This window comes from Danio aesculapii, chromosome 17, assembly GCF_903798145.1.
Source record: "Danio aesculapii chromosome 17, fDanAes4.1, whole genome shotgun sequence".
In the NCBI taxonomy this organism is placed as follows: domain Eukaryota; kingdom Metazoa; phylum Chordata; class Actinopteri; order Cypriniformes; family Danionidae; genus Danio; species Danio aesculapii.
Genome location: NC_079451.1, coordinates 9,981,203 through 9,997,978, shown reverse-complemented (window position 1 = coordinate 9,997,978; position 16,776 = coordinate 9,981,203). Strand labels below are relative to the sequence as shown.

Below are 16,776 nucleotides of genomic sequence, written 5' to 3'. Positions count from 1 at the left end.
TTGAAAAATATCTAGTAAAATATTATGTACTGTCATATATTATTAGAAATGAGTTATTAAAACTATTCTGTTTAGAAATGTGTTAAAGAAATCTTCTCTTCCTTAAACAGAAATTGGGGGAAAAAATACAGGATGCTAATAATTCAGGAGGGCTAATAATTCCGAACTGTATATACAATAATTATATGAATAAATATAATAATTCGTCAACTGTATATACAAAAACACTACAGTCGTAAGCCAAAACACTTGTGTTTTGTCAGATTTTAACCTTAAATGTGCTTTTTAAAGATTCCAAAGCATTCCTTTAACAAGGTTTACCCCATTCATTACCATACCAGGTGATCTTTAGCAAGTCAAAAATGTATTTATCTTATGCATTTATAAGATACAAGTGTTCAGTTAAAATTCAGGTTAACCGATAATATACAAAAATATAGAGATACCAATGAAAATACACATACTAAATGAACTTAGAGAAAGATTAGAGAAGATTACTTCTTATCAAAGGGCATACTATATAAACTCTCTATGATGTAAGTTTTACTTTCACATGTCTAACATCTCACAGTTCATTTGCTGTAAAAAATAAACAACTTTAAATCATAAGAACATCATATTGTGATGATAAATGTGGAGATCAAACAGAGGAAAAAGTACATTTCCCAACTTCTTGCACACAAAATCCTAAAGGAGCAGCGTCACTTGAAATGTGCAGACCTTTTTAATATTATGGATTACCATTTCTGTAAGCTCTTTTTCATGTCAACACTCGTCATATGGTGGTGGGTTGCTTTCCTGTACAGTTGCTTTGCGGCTGCGTAAATACTGCACAAGTACTAATACAGAAGAAACAGCCACAACTAGAAATATTATCAGCCCAATATATTTTCCAGGAGTCGACAGGACTCCCTGCGCTATAAAATTAGGCGATGGGGTTGTGAACGGGCCTACTGGACTATTAAATGGAATAGGACCGAGAGTGCAATCAGTTTTGTTAACGACTACGTAAGGGTCATAGCAAGCACATTTATAACTTCCTATGGTATTTTCGCACATTTGTGCGCAGCCATGATTTGATTCACATTCATCAATATCTTCGCACTTTTGGTCGCTTTTAACAAAACCATCCGGGCACCAACAGGCCGATCCGCTTCTCATACACAACGCGTCACACACTTTTGCTGCGCAATATAAATCGCAGCGTCGTGGATCTCGCGCGTTGGGACGGAATCCTTCCTTACATGAACACTTGTATGCATTTTTTTTCAAAGCAGTGCATTTGTGTTCACAGGGCGCAAACATACACTGCGCGTTGTCCACGATGACTGCGTTATCTCTGCAAAAATCCCCTTGAGAGTCTTCACAATAATATCCATCCATTATTTCGTTGCACGATCTCACTGTCCGCTGCCGGTCGTTGGACACAGACACGCACAGGGGAACGCACGATAGTCCGGTCTCCGAGTTGGTGAACTCCATGGCTGTATTACTCGTTCCATTAAAACACTTGCTCTGAGTAGGGTGTAATCCTACCCAAAAATGTCCGATCGTGTTACCAACCAAATATCCGATAACTTCCTCCGATGAGTTTGCTAGGGTAGAGAGTCGGCCGCCTCGCTGTTTGCAATTCTCTTGAGCCGTTTGGAAGTCCACCGGCATTTGGAAGATGTTTGCACAGTGTTTCAGATTCTTTGAGCAAGCACAGCCGTGTGCCAATCCAGCACAAAACAAAATTAACACGGCGAAAAAAATCGTTTGTTTACAAGTATCCATCCTAATTTGACTTCAAGATACTAACTTGTAAGCTGCACAGAGATTTGGTGGTCTGAATGCCCATTTTGAAAACCCATTCCAGAGATAAAGGTAAACATAGGAAGGAAACCCCGCCTGAGTGACTGGAGAGATATTCCATAGTAACAGGTCACAGGCTTTTTTTTAACGGGATGGAGGTAGAATACTGCACATACTCCCATAAAGTTGAAGAAAATGACTCATTAATATGATTGGCCCAAATAGAGAACTTTATTTAATTAATTAATTAATTAATTTATTTATTCAGAAGCCTATAAGGTTTTAACCAGTTAAGTGTAGTTTTAACAAAACCAGTTGAAGTTCTTCAAGGAAATGATTAGTCTGACATGAATAGCCCAGTTATACAGTAGATTATTAATACCATGTACTTAATTACAGAAATGTTTTAAACAACAATGGAAACACTTGTATGAAGCTTTATTTAGGCTACAAAAATGTACAGAGATTTTTAAAAAACCAATAGCACATATTGTGTAAATCAAATAAAAAAAAATGATAACACATTTACATTAAGTCACGTTTGTGAATAAAGTGTGCAAAGCAAAGGGGAGTTGAATTTTGTGCTTTTACTCCAATAATGTCTCAGGATAGATTCATTTTTGACAGCTATTTATCATAAGTACATACATCTCTTGGATAAAAGACAATGTGAACAAAATCCATTATTATTGGTAGAGAGAAATACAAAGTTGTGTCCAAATAAAACTCTCAATATCTTGTGAAATTATAGGCTATCACAATTAAGAAACAAAGAACAGTAATCACAGGAATTGCACTTAATAAGACAAATGGTAAAAACGTTTACTTACATTCATTGTAATGTGGTTTTGTTATGTTTACTTATTTATGCAACATGTAATGGATGATAAATGATAATTCTAGAATTACAAATTTGATAAACAAAATGCACAAAATTATTTTAACAAGTCTGAACTGTGTAATACAGACAAGTGTGTAACACTGAATCAAACTTTGTGCCTACAGCCAGGTGTGTATGAGCCACACTGAAAACAATTATACTTTGAACCAACTTAAAAAATGTATTTGTAGTTTAGTAGTTATGTTGAAGTATAATGGTTGAAGTATAATGTGACTTTGGTTTAACCCTTAAAATTTTATTTAATCTAAATCAAATATATATATTGTTTTTAAGAAAAGAATTGCATTCACAGAAAGTAAAAATATTGTTACTATGTAGACTGTATTTTTTCCTTCTATTTTTTACTTTGGTAGAATGTAGATCTCTTCTACATCAATGTTTATTTTGGATACACCCTTTTTACCCTTACAAAAAAGTATAGCTTTGCTTTGGACCAACTTAAAAAAACAGTAATTTGTTGAAGCTAAATTTATAATTTTCCCTCATTATCGTTTTGATTTGGTTTAAACTATATTTTAATATTAATCAAACTATTTACCCGACCCAAAGAGAAAAAAAAAAATACATTGACTTAAATGTAGTTTTAGAGACCATGAATTAATTGAATTACTTTGGTTCAACTTAAAACCTAAATTCAAGTAAATTTATACTTTCCACATTAGAAATACATAACTGAATAGCAGTGGGCCTAAAGCTTTTTTTCTGTAGTCAGATGACATGTAACCTGCTGGTTTAAAGTGAAAATACTACTTTTTGAGAAAACCTAATGCTTTTAATTTTTCTAGGGGGTTGATTTTTTGCTTTAAGGCAAATTAAATAAAACAGATTAAGGCAAGAAACCTTTTTTCCCTTACCCTGCTAAAAAACAGCTTAAACCAGCCTAGGCCGTTAGGCTGGTTTAAGCTGGTCAACCAGCCTGGTTTTAGAGGGGTTTTGGCCATTTCCAAGCTGGTTTCAGCCATTTCCATCACAGTTTTAGCTGGTCAGGCTGGAAAATGACCAGCTAAAATCAGCCTAGCCAGACTGGAAACCAGTCAAAGCCAGCCAAAACCAGTCAAAACTTAAACTAATTACTTTGACTTGTTACAATTAAATGAATTAAGTTTGACAAACCTAACTTATGACAGTTTTCAGTAAAAAAATCATTTAGTTCTTTAGGTTTAACAAGTTTTAGTAATTTACAGTATGTTAATGTAATAAAAAAATAATAATACTTTTACTACAGTATAAATAATTTCCTTCCCATGCTAATATAATATTTTTATGTTTTGTGGCAAGTACAAGTGAACAATACTTGTACTTGCCTTAATTAATTACTAAAACTTGTTACACCTAAAAAAACTAACTTAACTCATCACTGAAAACTGTCATAAATCACATTTGTCAAACTTAATTCATTTAATTGTAACAAGTCAAAGTAATTTAGCTTTAAATTAGTTTTCACTTTTAACGGTGTATGTCCAGCTTAGATCAGGCTGGTCAAGTTGGTTTTAGCTGGTCATTTTCCAGCCTGACCAGCTAAGACCAGGCTGGAATTGGCTAAAACCCCTCTAAAACTAGGCTGGTCAACCAGCTAAAACCAGCTTATGCTAGTTTAATCAGTTTTTTTTCAGCAGGGTAATCCAATACAAAAATGTACTTTGAATGAAAGACACAGTTTAACTTGTTCCAGTGCACTGAATCAAACTTTGTGCATACAATACTCAAATATCTGCATCTATGCTCGTATTTGGCCGTTATTTAGCCTGTAATTACTCGTGTTGCTCTTTTTCCGCTCGTTGTCCAACCCAGATGAAACCCAGCAGTAGTTGTCAGCTGTGGCATTTTTCAATATGTTTCTCCTTGAACGTTTCCATCGGTAGATGACAAAAGCCGATGTGATCACAATGAGCACAATCAATGGAACCGCAGAACCCAAGACACAAACCAAAATCCAAGAACTTCCGAGGAAAGTTCTTGATTTAATAGAGTCTGTTTTAGGGTTTGTCTTGTTAAGTGAAGCAGGGTTTACTGTTGTCAGTCCAAATCCGTCAGGTAACCGAGTCAAGTTGGTTATGATTGATTCTCTATGACCTGGAGAAATTTGTGGTTTCTCTGTGGGGTTCGGGACACAGCTGATGCCATTATAAGCCAAAGTGAAGTGTTCCCTGCAGGAACACTCAAAACTACCAATAGTGTTGGTGCAAATGTCTTCACATGGTTTACCAAGAATACATTCGTCGACATCAATACAAATCCCTCTATCGTCAGATAATGAAATGAAACCTGCGTGGCAGTAGCAAGAGAACGAGCCCTGTGAATTCAGACAGCCCTGCTCACATCTGGGTTCAGTGCACTCGTCCACGTCTTCACATTTGCCAGCAACGAGCCTGAAACCAACATGACAGTCACAATGATAACTTCCAGGCGTGTTGTGACACCTGTGTTCACCGCAGATATCTTCACGACATTCATTGATATCGACGCAACTGATGTTGTCTCCAGCCAAACGAAAGCCCTCCGCGCATGCGCAGGAGTAACCAGTAACTGTCGGTACACACTTGAACTCACAAGGTGAATTTTCGCAGCTGTCTTTGGCAGCACAGCTAACTTTATCATACATCAGGTGATAACCTTCACGACATTCACAACGAACACCTCCTTCTGCGGTCACCGAGCAAAGGTGGTCACAGCCTCCGTTTTTAAGCTCGCAACTTCTTTTATCCGCTGTGCAAAAACGCTCAGAATTTGTCCAGTCAAACGGACCATCTTGGTTGCTGCAAAATGATATAATAGGAATCTCCGACCCGACGCACTGTACTTCAGCCCATGTCCCATGTGGTATCATCACCATCCGTTCATTAAAAGTGAGCGGTTCTGATAAGAACGGAAGGTTGTATTTGACTTCACTCCGTTCTTCCAGCACTATAGGTCTGCACATGCCTTTGGAAAGAAATTTGCACATGTAAAACGCGCGGTCTCGACACGAGCCGTCTGTCCATCTGAAATCATCCGCCAGCGAAATGGACACGCATCTTTTTTCCGTGCACGTCCTCAAAGGTTTCTTCTTCCAGTAGGAATATTGGGAATCCTCTGGCTCTGAAGTCCACCTGAAGCCGTGCAGCTCCTCCGTGGAGTCAGTGCAGCGCTTTTTCTGCAAGGAAAGTCCGATCCAAAGTTTGGAGCCAAAGACGCGCTCTCTCTCGCCATCCTCAGCCGCCGCAGCTAAAAACGCAGATTTAACGCTCTGGAGTTCATCCTCATTTCTCATGGTGACCAGTTTGCCTCCATTGTCGATACAGTTTTTGGAAGCCCTTTCAAATTGTTCCTTCTCCAAATGCAATGTAAGGCAAGCCTCGGCTGTGCAGGTAGTGCTCACTCGACTGCTCCCGCCGACGATTAAAAAAGAGGAGAACATCAGAATCAGCACCCGCATCATCCCGTCACTTTCATACTACTCACTTTAAGACGAAAATATCCAGTTTATCTCAGAGAATGGAGAAGCATTCGTCCGTAGGCATTCCAGGCACCAAAAACAACACTCACACTGATGCATCCTGTTTAGTGAATAACCTTGAACGGAAATCATTGTGAGCAGTGGGCTTCGTTGTCTCTTCTTAGGGCAAGTTCCTGCCGCCAAACAAAAAACAACTGGTCAGGCTTCTTATTGTTTTGACTATCCCAGATGTATCAACCCATGTCAGCTTAATAGCAGAAGTCCAGTTTTAGATTTAGACCCATTTAGATTTTGTTAGAGCTTTTTAAAGAGTAGATTAATCAGAGTAGCTATCATCTACACTCGATTAGTAAGATATAAATATTATGACATCGGTTTCTGATGTAGAATATACTGCCAGAATTAAGCTTATAGGCACACACACAATTTTTTTTGTCAATAAATCTGACAAGTGAATGACATTTTCATAAATTATGATTTCAGAGAAAGAGAACAGTTGTGAAATAGGATCTTATGAATTTATTCTCAAGGTGGCTTAGTGGTTAGCACTGTGATTTCACAGCAAGAATGTTGCTAATTCGAGTCCCGACTGGGTCAGTTGGCATATCTATGCGAAGTTTGCATGTTCTCCCCATGTTGGTGTGGGTTTTTCCCCCCATAGTTCAAAAACATGCGCTATAGGTGAATTGAATAAACTAAATTGGCTGTGATGTATGAGTGTGTGTGTGAAAGAGTGTGTGTGGATGTTTCCCGGCACTGGGTTGCACCTGGAAGTGCATCCGCTGTGAAAAACATATGATAATTTGGCGGTTCATTCCGCTGTGGTGAACCCTGATGAATAAAGGGACTAAAGAAAATGAATGAATATTTCACAAATCTGATTTGATTTAAAAATATTGATTCTCCACCATTATTGTCCATGTAAATGGCTCTTTATTTAGCAGTAAAAACAAATATGAAACAAAAGTACATTTTTCTTTACCAAATGGTTGGGTTTGTCCACGTTTTACTCAAATATGGGTTGAAACAACAAAGCATTTGTCAGATACGAAACACAACACAATAGGACTGCTTGAAAAATAGAAATAAAACACATATACAGTATGTGTCATGTTTAATATCATGCATCACTTTAAATGACATAAAATGTCAAAGTAACCCCAAATATAGACTGTAAAACGTTTCACATTGGTTAAACTCAATTAGAGAGATTCTTATTAGAGTTAAATATATTGTGAAACTCAACATCTTAAGTGAAGTCAAGTTGACTCATATTTTAAAGGTGAACTTGAGTTTGTAAGTTTAACCAATGCGAAACGTTTTACCACAAAAGGCTAGTCTATATTCTTGTCTATATTTTACATGGAAACAAACACATAGCATGTCTTGCTATTGTGTCTATTGTCTGCTTGTTGCTGATAAATCAAGCCAAGGATCATATCCTGTGTTTGTGTTGAGCAGGGCAGCTCCTGTATTTGAATTGGGGGAAATGACCTAAGACATCCTTCCGGTGGGCCCTTTAGACCCTTGTATGATAGAAGTGACTTTTTTTAGTCATCAGAAACTGGGCTCTTTCCCCTATTTTATGTAGAGAGTTGTAACATAAGCGAAAAACATTAACTTTTTTTTTACCGCATTAACAAGGTTTGCATGTGAGTGGTTAAATTGTGACATGGATGATGATACATTATGGAACTTAATAAAATGAAGTAAACCTAATTAAAATGCATATATAAAACCCTTTAAAACAGAGATGCCCAAACTATGGTCCGTGGGCCAAAGCTGGCCCATGGTAACTTTTGATTTGGCCCACCATGCCATCTGAGAAGAGAGGGAGAATAACGGGGATGGTTAAGAAACTGTCATTTATAATCTAATGTAACATTTTGTTTGTTTGTTGTTATTGTTATCCTAAAATTAACTAACTTAAATGAAATGTTTCATTTAAATGTATTAAACAAACTTAAATTAATCCAATTTAAAGTTTTAAATCGCCTTCATTTCTAAAACTATATTAAGTAAAATATTTCCCTCTGTATCTCCTAAATGCGACATATGTGTGACACTTTGGGACATTTATTTTGGTTTTGTCCTGTTCTTTATGAGTTTTGGTCCAGCATTTTTAAATCGCTTTCCAGTGCTTATGGAAGCAATATCCAACATTTGGCAATTTTTGGATTTTCTAATATAATGGACCCCTTTCTATTAACACAACAGCAAGCCCTGATGGTTGGCATGATTACAGCTGAAAAGATGATCTTACTTAATTGGAAATTTCCAAAGGCTCCCTGTTATAAGATGTTATAAGAGATGGTTGAATGAGCTGCTTTATGGCATTCAAATGGAACAGCTATGTCTTGAAACTTCACAGAAAAAAGCTGAAATCGCACAAGGACCTATCTTAAGACTTAAGTCATTCTTCAGTCAATTTTCATCTCTAACCTACATATTCATGACACTGACTTTGTAAAAACGTGAATTTTCATTCATTCATTTTCTTTTCGGCTTAGTCCCTTTATTAATCTGGGGTCGCCACTGTGGAATGAACCACCAACTTATCCAGCACATGTTTTACGCAGCGGATGCCCTTCCAGCTGCAACCCATCTCTGGGAAACATCCATACACACTCATTCACACTCATACACTACGGACAATTTAGCATGCCCAATTCACTTGTACCGCATGTCTTTGGACTGTGGGGGAAACCAGAGCACCCGGAGGAAACCCACGCCAACACAGGGAGAACATGCAAACTCCACACAAAAATGTCAACTGACCCAGCAGAGGCTCGAACCAGTGACCTTCTTGCTGTGAGGCGACAACACTACCTACTGCGCCGCCAACGTGAATATTGTCATCGTTTTATTATACATTTATGCTATGTCGTGTGCACAGTATATATATTTGGTAACTGAGACAATCCCTCCTTTTTTATTTGTCAATGTCAATTATTCTGTACAATTTTTTATCTTTTTATTGGTATTGTATGGTTTTTGTTAAATATCTTATTAATGTTAAATAAAACAAAATATATTAAAAAAAGACATTTTAAATGAATCAGTTTTTTTCTTAAATGTACATAGTGTCATCTGACGTACAGAAGACAATGCAGAGACATCAGTGAGCAAATGAAGGCACAGGTAGTTTCTGCTTGACTAGTGTATTCAGCATATATATCCACTATTATAAATGTGATTGTTTATGTTTTTATTGTAGTAAGTTATAATTAAAACAATTACACTGCATTAGTTAATACCATTTAAAGTCACGTTTTCTGTTTTTTTTTAATATTGTGAAAAAGGGACTTTACCCATGGCAACATTGATGTAAAATAGCTCTCAATGATATTTTGTCCCTTCATGTGAAAAAGTTTGGGCACCCCTGCTTTAAAACATACACAAAAATAAAATAGAATAATATAAATTTAAATAAATAATGTTAGTATATGTCCAAATATTCCCCAAATGTCTGTCTTTTACAACGTAATAAGTTAAGTGGACAAAAAAACATTAAGTTGACTCATGAGCGCAGATTGTACTTTTGTAAACAGACAGTTTTCTACCTTTTTTGGAGTTTATATTTATCTGTTATCTCTGTTTATTCTTTTAATTTTAAGTTGACCCCTTCATGTAGTTTTGCATCAGGCTGCTGCACTGTTAAAACCCCCCAAAGGTGACTCGTCTTAAAATTTTATTGCAACAGACTTCAGGACATTTTTTGAGCTGACTCAACTTTCAACCCAATTACTGCAATTGACTTGATTTAAGTTGAGAAAATTCAAAAATGTCCTGAAGTTTGTTGCCTTAAAATTTTAAGTCAACTTTGGTTTTTACAGTGTTGCACCTATTTGTTGAATGAAACATTGAACTGGATATATATGCATACACTTATTTAAATTCTTCATATTAAAAAAAAATTCAGAAGTAAATAATTCAGAAACTATCCAAAGATTAACGAAGACCAGAAATTCAGGACTTCAGAGACATGAAAATACAAGTGCATTAAAATAAAGTATATAGAATTTTCTATTGTATTAAAAATTATTATTCTATTCTTAATATATATATATATATATATATATATATATATATATATATATATATATATATATATATATATATATATATATATATATATATATATATAAATAATCATTATTTTTTTGTAAATTGATGCATTTCTGTAATGCAGGTCAAAAAGCACAATGTGAAGGAAACATCCATTAGAAGATGGATGATTATGAAAGCTGGTGACACTTTATTTTACAGTATTATGTTTACGTTGTAACTATATATTTAAGTACAGAGTAACATTTATTATGATGGTTATACATATGATGTACTGTATGATTAGGGTTAGGTTTAGGGTTAAATGGAACATAAAATATTGTAAAATAAAGTGTAACCACATTATTGTTCATTTAGTATCATGTCGATATCACACTGTTTATTCAAATTCACTAGTTTAGTGTCAGTGACCTCTGGTGGACAACTGCTGTCATGACGCCTCAAGTTCAGTGAAATTAACGTGCATTTTATTATAAAATTAAAATCAACGATGGAATCTAGCGAAATTTTGCTGGTACATACGAGGAAATGCTAATCTTGTTTATTTATTGAAATGAAATAAACATTGAAGAAGCTATAGGCGTACAATATAAATGCTGCAACAAACTTATGGTTATACTAAGATAATATGTAGCCAGGGCCGGCGCGTCCATAGAGGGCGCAAACGCCCCCCACCTTTTCATGTTCTTTTTCGGCTTAGTCCCTTCATTCATTAGGGTCGCTACAGTGGAATGAACCGTCAACTTATCCAGCATATGTTTTACACAGAGGATGGCCTTCCAGCTACAACCCAGTACTGGGAAACATCCATGCACACTTATTCACACACATACACTACGGCCAATTTGGTTTATTCAGGTCACCTATAGCGCATGTCTTTGGACTGTAGGGGAAACTCACACCAACACGGGGAGAACATGCAAACTCACAATGATATGCCAACTGACCCAGCTAACCACCGAGCCACCGTGCCACCCCTAAAATTCAATAATTATAATTATTGGTAACTTAATTGTAAATTTGTATGAATTCGAAATTTATCGTTCATGTTTTCCAATTATTTGTCTAGTGATGGTAATATTAAGAGATTTGGTTATTTACTTGCTGTCAGAAATTAGTGTATATTTAGTACTCCAGCTACCCGAACTACACCACCCACAATCCCTTGCACTCATTACACACACACACACACCTGATACAGATAACCCAGACTCTGATTAGATTCACACCTGCAAGACATTACAGACACACACAGAACATACAAGGGCAATGACATAGCGTTAAATTGACATCAAAATAAATACATTATAAAAAGAAATATAAAATAATTACAATTTTTCAAAGACAAGATTTAAGACTGTAAGATAATTAAGTTATTTTTGCTTTGATATTTCTTGTTTCTTTTATCGTACACACAGTAAAATAGATTTTTTCACTGCCTATTTACATTTATGAATACATTTTTTTTCCATATATAATAAGCAAATTAACAATATACCAAATTTTGAAATCAACAGCATTCTCATAAAAAACATCTTTTTCTTTGAATCACACCAAATTAATCGTGTATAAATACAATCATAAAATAATAAATGAACAATACTCTCTTCTTTATCATTACAGAAAACACATTTTAAATCAACATCTTTACAAAATGTAGCAATTACCTGTTTTACAGGTTAAATACGATGAACAATTTTAAATGATACCTCTCTAATTTTATTTGTTATACAAAATGTCTGGAGATCTTAAAAGTCTCATTGACAACTTCACTAATTGCTCAGTCTTGTTTCGTGTTATAGATATTTCCCAGTGTTGCTGCTTGTTGGTTTCCTTGTTCCTGTGTTTATTTCCCCCTGTTATGTTATGCTTTTGGACTGTACTGAATTTCTGATTGTGTTCTTCCTGCCCCGACCTTTGCCTGTATTTTGAAACAATATTGGATTACCACTCATTGTTATTTTGATCTTTCTTTAATAGAGCCTCACCTCCATTGTCACATGGTACAAAGTTAGACCTCTTTCTTGGTTTCACACAGAAACAGCAACATGTGCGGCATGACATGACATCACTTTGTTACAGAGACGCTATTGGTTAAAGGCCTGCAAAGTACAGATTCATCTTGAAGCGGAAAGCGTGAGTATGTCTGCAGTTTGGAGGTGTTATAAAGTTGATGATGACAACATTGCCATAGCAAACTGTGAGATTGCCTGTGGGGTATTTTAAGTTGAAATGCTATTTGTTTTTATATTAGATTTTGTTATATTTACTGTTGTACTAAAGTCCAAAAGTGAAGAATTGATGTTATTTATTACTTGATTGTTCAAGCTACCTCACAGAAGTGCTCTGTTTGTTAACAGAGTTGTTGAATGTTAAAATAATGTGAATTAATCAAGAGAAACATAAAAATATTAACTTTAGTTGCAATTTTTTAGTTTGTAATTTATGTTATTTTATATATTTTTTTATTTTAAATGTATTATGTTTCTATTATTAAAAATGTTAAGTGACCAAACTCTATAAATAATAAGATATTATATATAATATAAAATAATATTATTGAATATAATTCAAAATATACAATGGAAGTCAGAATTATTAGCCACCCTGAATTATTAGCCCCCATTTACTCCCCCCCCCCCATTTTCTGTTTAACGGAGAGATTTTTTTCAACACATTTCTAAACATAACAGTTTTAATAACTCATTTCTAATAACTGATTTATTTTATCTTTGCCATGATGACAGAAAATAATATTTTACTAGATATTTTTTCAAGACACTTCTATACAGCTTAAAGGTTTAACTAGGTTATTTAGGTTAACTAGGCAGGTTAGGGTAATTAGACAAGTTATTGTATAAAAATGGTTTGTTCTGTAGACTATCAAAAAAATATAGCTTAAAGGGGCCAATAATTTTGACCTTAAAATGTTTAAAAAAAAAACTAAAAACAGCTTTTATTCTAGTCTAAATAAAACAAATAAGACTTTCTCCAGCAGAAAAAAAATATTATCAGACATACTGTGAAAATTTCCTTGCTCTGTTAAACATCATTTGGGAAATATAAAAAAAAAAGAAAAAAAATTCAAAGGGGGGGTAATCATTCTGACTTCAACTGTAAGGTCTACATTCAATGAGAAATGGGTAAAAATATTCATTTTCAAATAGGGGTGTAAGCGTCTTTAGTAGTACAAGTGACCTAGTTTTAAAATCCTGAAGAAGTTTGCTAATAAAAGATGTGAATGTGATGGTTTGTGTTTTTAACTAAATTTTACACTTACATATATATAAATAAAATAATGGGCTGTCACATTGTGTTAGCTTCACATTATCATCTGTTGAATTTTTATCTATATTGCTGCAGAATGTCCTGAAAATGATTCATTTTCATTTCTTGAACAATGACTTCGAGCTGTCTTCAATTTACTGCACTGTTATGTCCCTTTATATATGAATTCTGCTCTTTTTAGTTTTGGGAGGTGTTTTTTGTAATTGTTTTCTCTGCAGGAAGTGTTGTGGAAAAAAGATTCCGGTCTGCGAAATATTCTAAGTCTCTAAGTCAAAGTTTTCAAAAAATGCCAAAGTCTTAGATCTCCGAAGTCTTTAGGCAAAGCAGTTTATTGTTACAGCATCAGACAGGTTGTTTGAGTGTCTGATGAGTATAGGCTAGCTCACAGTTTAAATACACTTCTTTGTCTTAATACTCCACCCAAATTTACACATTACACACCTCCATTAGCTTCTCCGCTAATGGGATTTTAAATCTCTCAGGTGTCCACCACCAATAGAATCTCAGGGTCTTTCAGGGGTCTTATCCATGTCCAATTAATGTCTTTCCTTCCTGTTTCAAAAGTGTTGACGCCAAAAAACAATGCTCAACAATATATTTTGTTCACTATCTACTAAGTTCAGCTGAAGTTCATAGGTACTCATATTTTTAAAAGTCATTACAACTAAGCGGGGGCGCATGTCTTGAGTGTGCAGATGTGTATGATAATGAGTTACAGAACAGAACGCAGGTGTCCTTATGGTCTTGCTTCCATAAATCTACTCTCATTGTGACATTAATGCTGCTCCTCTAATTTCTCTAAACTCTGACTGCATTTATACAGGGTGACTTTTTTATTTACCCAAGCACACATACTTGATAATAATGCCACAGGTATGGGTAATAATACAATAGATAATAATTATAACAATACTGAAATCACTCAAATAATAATAATACTTAAATCACTCTAATAAGCATATAAATGAGAGTAATACATTCATCAGAAATTCATACATTCATCAGAAATTCAACAAGACGCAATGAATTCCCCAACAGAAGCAGCTAATTGCTCCTTGACTTGGTCCTGTCTCTGCTCCTGCTCTGCTCCTCTGACTCCTAAAGCTGTCTATAAATTATTTCCTCGTCAGTTCCTGTTTAGCTGTTTTGAGCTCACTTGTGGTTGGTAGTGATGTGTTAAATTTCATAGAATGAAATTGTGTGTTAGTAAGACTTATTGAACTAGAGTTTGTGTATTCATCTGAGGAAAATCTGTCACAGTATTTAGTGCATTAGCTCTCGCTCTGTTACACTAAAAATCTGACCTCTGCCTGTTAACTGACTACTCTGCTGTTATGACCATTTTGGATTTGTTCGCTGATTGTAAATATTTGTACATAGTGAGTAGTGGTGGGCAAAGCGAGGCTTCATTAAACACTGAAACAGTCGAAGCAAATGTGTCGAAGCTTCAAAATGTTTCGAAACATGATTCTACAGTGACACCTAGTGGTTATTTTTATGAATTCAGCAAAGCTTCAGCTTCAGCAAAGACAGAAAAAATTGAGGAATTATACACCACATTGTAGAGTTGAGGCTTCAAATGCTGAGGTAATGGGTTCAAATCCAGGGTGATGCAGCTATAGATGCTAGTTTTTAAATGCTCTGTTGTAACGTGTTTGGTTTTAACATTGGTCTAACATCCGAACAAACACTTTGTGAATAAATGTCTTGTTTTGGTCATAAAATATTAACATCATAACTCGGCCATTTGCAGCGCAGTTACTCTGTGAACATGCACATCCCACTAGGCTATATGAGATGAGAGGTTTTTTCCAACTCTGTCAGTCAAACGCAGTTTGCCAGGTCTCAAACGCTTCGGAAATGACCGATGTTTCGGACAATGCTCGGTGCAGTGTTTCGAAACACTTGCGTTTCGGGATCTTGACACTGTGTCGAAATGTCAGTTTCACGTCAGCCATCTCTAATAGTAAGTAGGGAGCTTGACGCCATTTTCTTTTGTACCTTCTTTTTCAGTGATTGTTTTTGTGGACAAGGGAGTTAGGTAATAAAGTGTATTTTCCTGTCTTTTGCTGGAAATAGGGAAGTTGTTTTATTATTTTGACCTGGTCAGCTCCTGAAGTTGAGAAAGACAAATTTTGGTTATGAGAAAATCACTGTATAAATAAAATCTCTATTTTCTAAGCAGCATTATGTGTGCCGTCTTCCTTTTTACGTTACGTACTTATCCCTAGATGGGGCGTAACATAAAATTTGGGGCTCGTCCGGGATCTTCAGCAGTTGACTTTGATATTTCTGGTGACAGTTCAAGCTCTAACTTCTTCAAATGGACTGCCAACAACTTTTCATCTACGGGAAGACAGGGCAACGGGATCCATGCGAACAGCTCCATCAGATTTGAGTTCCATCTCCACAGCTCCCAAACCTTCCGGTATCTCCAAACTAGATGCAACACCCATAAACACACCTGTTTCCGGTAATATCTTTTGTTTTAAGAGCTAAGTGCGCAACACCTCTTTAATCACACTTTTCAGTGTATTACGAGCAGTGGTGGAAAGAGTACAGAAAAATTATACTAAAGTACTAGTACCATTACTTTCCTAAAAATGTAGGGCAAGTAGAGTAAAAGTATCTGCTGTAAATATTACTCAACGCATGAGTAAAAAGTAGACCTTTCAAAAGTACTCAAGAGCAGTGTGTAGTGAGTATCACGCTGTAAAAAGCTGATGCATTTACATCTAATTTGTGGATGCATGTAAATGTAACATTCAGTACTGTATTCAGTTATTGCCCAGCAGGCACACAACATCATAAGATGTTAATATTTGATTAGATTTAGGTTGTGACGTCAAGTGACCAGAATTCAATGTCTAGCCAGTGTCTAAGGACAGTGTTATTTTGATGTCCAATAACGACGTCAATTGACAAAATACTGACATTAATTCATCAGGTATGACAACCAAAACCCAATGTCTGATAGACGTCATAGTAGTAACGTCCACACAACGTCAAGCTGTAACATCATTAGACATTGACATTTGGTTGATTTTAAGTTGGAAGTTGGACATTGAAGTTGGCCTTACGTTGAGTTCTGATATCAATTTTCATTTCCAAACAAAATGCAATGTGCCCACGACGTCAGGGCACAATGTAAATCTGACGTCATGACGCCATTTTGGTCATCATATAGTAAACATTCCTTATCTTCTCATCAGTGTCCTGCATCTAAACAGTCTGGGTCAATGCGTGTAACGATTTTGGACATCTTGGACACTTTTATTGCTTCCAAACA

At 35.5% G+C, this 16,776-nt stretch overlaps 1 protein-coding gene across 1 annotated transcript; it reads right to left on the bottom strand.

The window, feature by feature from the left end:
• Positions 1-2,215: 2,215 nt before the first annotated feature.
• Positions 2,216-6,300, bottom strand: LOC130244938 (complement component C1q receptor). Its single transcript, XM_056477526.1, has one exon. The coding sequence runs from the start codon at positions 6,111-6,113 to the stop codon at positions 4,413-4,415; it is 1,701 nt and encodes a 566-aa protein (XP_056333501.1). The 5' UTR covers positions 6,114-6,300; the 3' UTR covers positions 2,216-4,412.
• Between the last annotated feature and the right edge of the window lie 10,476 nt (positions 6,301-16,776).

Bases quoted from the DNA above. Each gene is read 5' to 3' on its own strand.
- LOC130244938 (XM_056477526.1), bottom strand. From the start codon at position 6,113: ATGATGCGGGTGCTGATTCTGATGTTCTCCTCTTTTTTAATCGTCGGC.